This window comes from Sinocyclocheilus grahami, unplaced genomic scaffold, assembly GCF_001515645.1.
Source record: "Sinocyclocheilus grahami isolate Dianchi unplaced genomic scaffold, SAMN03320097.WGS_v1.1 scaffold125.1, whole genome shotgun sequence".
Classification (NCBI taxonomy): Eukaryota; Metazoa; Chordata; class Actinopteri; order Cypriniformes; family Cyprinidae; genus Sinocyclocheilus; species Sinocyclocheilus grahami.
Window position 1 is genome coordinate 1380644 of NW_015505304.1, and position 8939 is coordinate 1389582.

Genomic DNA, 8939 nt, shown 5'->3' on the forward strand with positions numbered 1-8939 from the left:
TTACTGTTACTTTTAAACAGTTTTATGTGTCCTTACAAAAGTATTAATTTATTTTCTTTTTTTTATAAGAGAATTGTTTCAAAAACATTTATTCCAAACCTTTGATGGATAGTGCATGAACTATTTTCAGAATGACAAACATTGCACTGGACTCACTGTAAATAGTTTTGGTGAAAAAAAAAAACTTTTGGTTTAGTCACTTCAGACTTGCAGTTTTTAGCTATTCTGTTGATTTCCACCATTAGCCTTGCTTTGAATCCAGCTGAACATCTTAGTCTCTGGAAAGACTTGTGAGTGTGTTGCAAGCTATTGGTTAGTTTGGGTTAGTACAAAAGTCACATTCAGTTTAGTGGTCAGCAATCAATAGGGAACAACATCAACATCATTTGGCAAACAGATACTAAGGGCTTCTCCTTCAGTATCTGCAGTGCCCAGTCATATTTCTTCATGAACATGGACAGTCATTGAAAATTATTTAGAAATGGAAATATATATTAAAAAAAAAAAACATTCCAGACAAAATAAAAACCCTGTAAACATGGCCATTATTTGACATCAAAAACCACCTGTGTGTTTAGCTGTCCATGTCTATGAAAGAAACCGTCTCACTTGCAACACACAGATGTGTGTTGCTTGAGTGGGCAATCCAGCTTTGCACTGTATATTGGCTTCTCAAACTGGCTCAACAAGAGAGGGCTCCAAATAAGAAGAAAAGCCAATAAACAAGAGGAAAGCGCAGAGGGAGGGAGCAGAGAGAGATAAAGAGATAGAAGGAGAAAGAGGAAAAAAGACACAAAGAAAGCTAGTAAAAAGGCAGCAATTCTGCAATAAACATATGAAGCAGGGGGGCTGGAAAGGTGATGAAGAGCTGGAAAGGAAAAGTGTATTTGTTGCTGTACAGTACTTCTAGCCCTAAAAGCTAAACCACAGGAAAGATGCAACCATCCACAGAGGGCAGCAAGAAACCACTGAGCAGAACAATATGGCACTGAGGCCAGGGTTTGAGAGGGGGAATTGAATGCATTTTTACTCTATAATCAGCTAGAAAGAGCTAAAACAAACCTGGACCAATAAGACCTATTAAAAAAACATTATTATCATTAATATTATAAATAAATTATATACATATATAAAATTACTATCTGGGTACATACTACAGGACAATTATCTCAAGTGTCTAAGACTAGTAGAGATAAGACAACATGAAAAGCCATTACACACACCAACAGTTAATTATTGCTCCATTGTAAGCATTCCTTTTATGAAGAAAAAAAAATCAACAGTGGCATTTCAGCATTGCCTCCATGGAATACTGGTTGGTTGAGCATCACTGTTGTTAAGCACTGTTTCTAAGAGAGGAATATGTCAAGTGCTATATTACTGATAACAGAGCAGAGAGAAGAAACTCTGCAAAATTGGTTTATGTGCCTCCTACCTTCCACCTTGGCGTATTCTGAGAGACGCTGGTAGTTCACTAAAGCTGCCTGCTCCAGACATTTACGGATCACTGTCTTCACCTCGTCTTGAGGTGCGGGTGTCACAATGTCCTTCATTAAGACCTGCAAAACCAAACTAGAAATTAGATGCATATTTACTTTAGCTTGTAGGTCTTTTTTACTTTGTGTCATATGCTTTTTCATGACATACACACACACACACACACACACACACACAGACACACACACACACACACGCGTGCATACATACATAATATATATGTACAGTCAAACCAAAGATTATTCAGACACCAGATTTAATTTTTTATATTTTTTACTAGTGGGTGCAGGACACTATAGTTCATTTATGTAAAGTGAGAATAGCAAAATAAAGTAAACTGTGATATATTACACCCAAAAATTCATACAGTGGACTACCAGTAAAACGGATACAAATTTGGGACCAAAAAATTATTCAGACACTTTGACCTGACCATGTTTTGCTTAAGTGTTTTTTCTTTAATTGCTAATGCGACCTCTTTACACCACAGACTGAACAAAATTAAGCATTGCTTGGTAATCGGTTTACCTAAATTGGTATTATCAGAATCAGAATGAGCTTTGTCTCTTTGACAAAGAGACAATTGTTATCTATTGTGTACTTAAATTTAACAGCTGACAGCTGACAGCTATTCAACCTAATTTATTCCATACCTTTCTATCAAGGTTATCTGACATTATCAAGATGAATATGTTCTGACACAGTTTAACTTGAGTTCTTGTCATATTTTATTACCATTTTCTAAACGATAGCGAATAAACTGTGATAATATGAGAAATGTTGAAGGTGTCTGAATACAATTTGGTTTGACTATATCATAAAATTATGCAAAAAAAAAATTGTGTGGGAAAGTGTGTGGGAAAATAGTACCCTCTCAAGCAGTGACAGCGTAGCTTTTAAGGCTCCTTCTGGGCGTCCAAATGGAAAGCAATACCTTCAGAGAGAAAATTTTAAAAGTGTTTAAAAGTGTTTAAAACATTGAGACATTATACATTCTCATTTAAATTTATTATCCCTAGCTGTTAATAAGGTGGTATATGTGATATAGACTGCCAGTGATGTACCTGAAGTGTGTGATCTGGTTTTCGAGTAGTACGCGCAGTCGTTCTTTGATCTCCTCGAACTGTTCCTTCTCTTCTACTGTGACCGTACCGATTCCATCAGGCCTGAGGCGAAACACGCACAAATGAATGCAACTGCTTGTCTCATTAGGGTAACAAGGGTCACAGATACAAACACAGGGTCCCAAAACAGGCAAGACGCATGACTTTTATACAAGCACTATAAATACTTTTCTATTCATCCTCTTTAAAAGGTATGTGTTAATGAGCGATTCAGACAAACAACAAATTCAACTTTTTAATTAACCACATATATTAAAGAGAAAGAGGATAAAAAAAAAAGTGAGAATATGACACTACTTTTATCTTCTGAAAGAGCCCCAGCTCTTTACTTGAGTGTATTTACATATTCATACATGTTCATACCTGTAAATGCTCTGGGGTAAATTCACTTTTGCAAGTATTTGTGAGCAAAAACCTCATGTAAATTAAGTCATAGTTATTGCTACTTGCCTGGTGCAATTTATGTGACATTTCTGTCGACCACAGGAAAAAAGATTTAAAAGAGACATTTGCATACATTTTCTAGTGATATCTGCCCAGACTCTTTCAACAATATGTGCAACTGCGCTGTGCATTGTGAGCGGGTGCAATTCCTAGTGTGTATGTCTAAATGTGAGTTTGTGTGTGTGTGTGTGTGTGTGTCATCCCCTCCTCAGGCAAGGCTTTTTGGAAGGGCCTAAACTCCCCCCTCCCTGTCCATGGTCAAATAAAGAGTCTTCCGCAATACAAAGACACTACAAATTACCACAGCCCCCTGCTACTAGCACTGAGGAGTTCAACCTCTCACCACATACACACTCACAGGTTTCTTATTGTGACTCTATAACAGAAAGAGGGAGGCTGTGGGAAACAGTTCACCTGATATGTCTAGTGGCACTCCTAAGCTTATTAGCCAAATTACCATGATGCCCATTATCATTTCTTGTTTTATAAGCACACAGAAATTTTAAATACTTATTTTGAGATGCTGATATCCATGCAACTGATGCTAAATTGTCAAACCTAATCGATTTTACCATCATGCTAGACATCTACACCTCTCACTATCCCTCACATCTAGCTGACGTGTATAACACTGGAAGCTTTTAAGGTATTTTTGTGAACAAGAAGGGGTGACCCGGTTGCCAACCTCCCCCTGAAAACCCCCACCAAGCGATGGACCCCGTCTGGTGTGACAGCCGTGGTGGTCCCCCCTGAAATCCCTGCCCCTCCTCCTTTGCTTTTCCCCGCTGTCCTTCAGCGTGCGCTGGGCTGACATGGGGAGCGGACTGACGAGGAGCGTGTCATGTCTCCTGCTCCTCAAACCGCTGTCACGACGACCCGCGCCTCCACTGTCACATACACTCTGCTCACAGCCCTCTTTTCCATCTACCATGTCACAAACGATAAGGAGCCTGGCCCTTTAGTCACATTCTGCATAAGAGTGTGCGTGTTTGTGTTTTAAACTGCGTGCAGGTGACATACGTCGGCTGTGAGTGTGTTTCAGTTCTAGCTATGTGTCACAACAAAACTGATGGATAAAAGACGGACCAGCAGAAAAAAATCCTTTCTCTCTGCGTGTCAGAAAAACTGAAGAAAAACAAAACACACAACAAAAAACAAAGCACACAACAAAAAATAAAACGAAAACAAAGCAAAACTAAAGAAAAACAAAACACACAACAAAGCAAAACTAAAGAAAAACAAACACAAAAAAAGAAAAACTAAAGAAAAACAAAACACACTACAAAAAAAGAAAACAAAAAAAGGAAAACTAAACACAACAAAAAACTAAATAAAAACAAAGCAAAACTAATGAAAAACAAAACACAACTACTAAAGCCAAACAAAACACAAAAAAACTAAAAACAAAACTTAACAAAAACACACAACCTAAAAAACTAAACACAAAAAAACACATAAAACTAAAACCAAAACAACACACAAAAATTAAACAAAACTACAAAAACAAAAACAGATTCCAATGTCCAAAAAACATGTTTTTTGCACATGTACCATGACATTTATGCCATTCCACTTTTTGTAACACTACACGGCATCATGAATATTTATAATAGTGTATTATGAGACTAATATGGCTATCCAGATATGGTAATGGCACAGTAGTATGATGTCAAACAACATTAGAGATCCACAGTCACTATCTGTAACACTTGTAGATTATTTGGCTTTAAATATATATCAGTATACAAGTCCAATGCCAAGAGGTTCAGGTTGAGGGCCATGTCAGTTATAAAGAGCGTGGTTGGCTGGACGTGAGGTTTTGGCACAAGTAGACAGGCTGGAGTGAGGCCTTGGACAGTTTGGAAAGAGAGATGGAGACACAGAGCGATGACCTGTCATCCTGTCAGCCATGACCTTAAGGCACCATCCATAGTGTCCCTCATCTCTCTCTCTTTACCCTGCATGTTTCTCACTGGTTCGACACATGTCTATCACTTTCTGTTTCCCTGCCTCACCCTCACTTTTCTCTCTCTTCCTCACACAGATAGAAAGTGAAAAGTGATGTGACATGTGGCCAAGTATGGTGACCCATACTCGGAATTAGTGCTCTGCATTTACCCATCCAAAGTGCGCACACACACAGCAGTGAACACACACACACCGTGAACACACACCCGGAGCAGTGGGCAGCCATTTATGCTGCGGCGCCCGGGGAGCAGTTGGGGGTTCGGTGCCTTGCTCAAGGGCACCTCAGTCATGGTATTGAAGGTGGGAGAGAGCGCTGTACATTCACTCCCCCCACCTACAATCCCTGCCGGTTCGAGACTCAAACCCACAACCTTTGGGTTATGAATCCGACTCTCTAACCATTAGGCCACGACTTCCCCATACACATTCACACATAAAGTGGTGTCCAAACGTCTGAGACCAGACTGAAAATATTTTAAGTCGTTTTCTTAGAAAATAATTCCTAGGTGGTGATTCAATATTAAAACAATTCTGAAATGTTATAAAATAATATATTGAAAAATTCATCATATACAATAACAGTACAAATATAAAAAAGAAAATTATATATATTTCATTAAAATATAATTAAAAAAGGTCAGAATGTGTATAAAATTGCTACTTTGCACGTTCACATATAATAAATGACTACAATTACACACAATGGAACGAGTAATCTCTCACACAGAAGAAAGAAGAAATCCAACTTAATTGCCGTCTTCCCTAATGTACATCCCCCAGTTTCATAGGTTAAGGGCGGGACGCTAATCCACACCAAAAAGAGGAGGTTGCATTAACATTCTCACCTTCTGGGGCCTGTGAGCACCTGCGACTTAGACTCTCTTTTTCTCCAGACCTCCATGATTTTGTTCTCTTTTTTAGAGGGGGTCAAGGGCTCAGGGGGGGAGGGAAACAGAGAACTAAGCAGCTCGGTCTCTGACATGGGCCATTTTAGTAGCTCATTCAGTCTTTGGCTTCGTATCCCACACACACACACACATGCATGCATTCACAAAGGTGCACATTCACAAAGGTTATCAGAAGATGGTGTGAGGGTAAGTGAGAAATAAAAGAAGAAGAGAAATAATATAAACCATGCAAGTAATAATAACCATGAGAATAAAATGAAAGATTCAGACAAAAGTAAGACGAAAAGACATGAAAAAGATTCAGAAATAAGAAATTTGAATATTACACAAGAATACAATAAAAGTATAGGGTGAGAAAGAAGTGCATAGGGGTCAGAGTAGTCCATTATATTCTGTTTAGAAATTAGCCACTTGCTAAAGGAATCAGGACTAATCTTTTAAAATGTACAAAATCGTGACTATACAAAGTTTGTTTGCTTGGTTGTTTGTTAATTCATTCATTCTTTCAAATTATTTGTGTATAATTTTTAAAATGTTTAATAAATATGTAATAATTACATACAACATTTAAATGCATATTTTAATATAAACTTACACACATTATATAATTTTTTTATTTAAAATGATTAATTTTAAATAAATAATATGTATATCTCAAATAAATATACTTGAAAAAACACTGAAAACACTCAAAATAACAGCAAAACGGAAGCTTGTTTAAAGAGTAGTTACAGAGTTTGAGGACTCCTGCAAACCAGGTAATGAGGCAACTTGAGCTTCTTGTAAAAGCAGTGAAACTACTGTTGGATTCTGGGAGAGAAGCATTATTACTTTTGACCAACCACAAAGCTTTCAGGAGAAAGAATGGGGTCTCTATGAAACACAGGAGAATGAGTCCTTTGGCTGCCAAACAAGAGTTTGTCCTCTTACTTTACCTCTGTTTCTGCCCATGGGTGGAAAGTGGATGTATGGAGAGATAAAAAGGCAGGACAGTGAAGAGGGATGGAGTGATTTTAGTGGGAGGAGAAAAGACAGAACTTCAAGTGAGAGTAGGATGAAAGACAAAGAGAAAACATGAGAGATAAATGATTGGAGAATTAATGTGGTTACAAATGAGAATGAAATGAAGTGGGTGTTAAAGAGACAGAGTGAGAAAGAGATAAAGAGTGTGAGATCAGCGGTACCTGTTGCCGTGCACGTGGGAGGCACAGAAGGCGTAGCTGTAGTGCAGTAGTGTGGGGTCGATCATGGACCCTTTCTCTGCCCTCTCCAGCAGGTCATTCAGGTAACACAGGTGCCTGTGACACCCTCGCACTCCGTACCTGGCGCAGTACTCATCAAATACAAACACCTGACCTGGACTGAACCAACCCTGAGGAGCACAATCAGACACAAAAGTGCAGTTTCAGTAGTGCAAATGTGATTATACATGATAATATAAATAGGACAGCTATAGCCCTAACTGAATAAAACTGAATTGAAAGCTGGGTTACCAAGCAGGAGTATGAGTCGTTGAGCCTGTGATCCAGTGTCAACCGCTGAACCATCTCAAACAGCGAAGAGTGGTCAAAATTGCAGGGGTTAGCGGAGATGAACTCGTCCATTCCATGTTTCTGTGCTCGGTCTGCATCTGTGTGCATGCGTGCACGTTAACGTATGGCGATAGAGACACATAAAACATACACATCTCAAAGTCACAGGACGACAGGAGCACACACTCTTTAGAGAGAGGTCTGTAATCTGAGTCAGATGTCAGCCTAAAAAGTGTCAGGTGTCAACTTGCATTACTGTGTAAATTCAATCCAAGGTGCATTACAAACAATGCTCAAAGTGCAATCAAAAGCAGATACTCAAGTTAAATAAATATATATGCAATATATTAATTTCGTCTATAATAATAATAATAATAATAACAACATATGCATGTAAATAATATGTAAAAATTTTATAGTTTAAAACAAAATATTTTATATTTTGAGGCACATTTCAACAAAGAAATTTTTATATTCATTGTTTTTACTCAGCAACAACAACAACATATGGTTTACTCATAATATATATATAAGTTTTAAAGAGATCACTGTTTCCCTTAACAAGAAAACAAAAACAGTATCTCACAGAAGTGAGTACACCCCTCACATTTTTGTAAATATTTTATTATATCTTTTCATGTGACAACACTGAAGAAATGACACTTTGCTACAATGTAAAGTACTGAGTGTACAGCTTGTATAACAGTGCAAATTTGCTGGCACCTCAAAATAACTCAACACACAGCCATTAATGTCTAAACCGCTGGCCACAAAAGTGAGTACATCCCTAAGTGAAAATGTCCAAATTGGGCCCAATTAGCCATTTTCTCTCCCCGGTGTCATGTGACTCATTAGTGTTACAAGGTCTCAGGTGTGAATGGGGAGCAGGTGTGTTAAATTTGGTGTTATCGCTCTCACTCTCTCATACTGGTCACTGGAAGTTCAACATGGCACCTCATGGCAAAGAACTCTCTGAAGATCTGAAAAAAAGAATTGTTGCTCTACATAAAGATGGCGTAGGCTATAAGAAGATTGCCAAGACCCTGAAACTGAGCTGCAGCACGGTGGCCAAGACCATACAGCGGTTTAACAGGACAGGTTCCACTCAGAACAGGTCTCGCCATGGTCGACCAAAGAAGTTGAGTGCACGTGCTCAGCGTCATATCCAGAGGTTGTGTTTGGGAATTAGACATATGAGTACTGCCAGCATTGCAGAGTTTGAAGAGGTGGGGGGTCAACCTGTCAGTGCTCAGACCATACGCCACACACTGCATCAAATTGGTCTGCATGGCTATCATCCCAGAAGGAAGTCTCTTCTACAGATGATGCACAAGAAAGCCCGCAAACAGTTTGCTGAAGACAAGCAGACTAAGGACATGGATTACTGGAACCATGTCCTGTGGTCTGATGAGACCAAGATAAACTTATTTGGTTCAGATGGTGTCAAGCGTGTGTGGCGGCAACCA

The 8939-nt window shown here is 38.7% G+C and overlaps 1 protein-coding gene across 1 annotated transcript in view; it reads right to left on the reverse strand.

Annotated features, from left to right (window-relative positions):
• LOC107590158 (calcium-dependent secretion activator 1) overlaps positions 1-8939 on the reverse strand; it is a 125618-nt gene that overhangs the window by 35348 nt on the left and 81331 nt on the right. Inside the window, exons 13-19 of the mRNA XM_016278774.1 lie at positions 7435-7571; positions 7126-7313; positions 6877-6978; positions 5879-6046; positions 2562-2663; positions 2368-2431; positions 1436-1559 (exon numbers count right to left, since the gene is read on the reverse strand). Coding sequence (XP_016134260.1) covers positions 1436-1559; positions 2368-2431; positions 2562-2663; positions 5879-6046; positions 6877-6978; positions 7126-7313; positions 7435-7571 — 885 coding nt within the window. The remainder of the gene's footprint in view (positions 1-1435; positions 1560-2367; positions 2432-2561; positions 2664-5878; positions 6047-6876; positions 6979-7125; positions 7314-7434; positions 7572-8939) is intronic.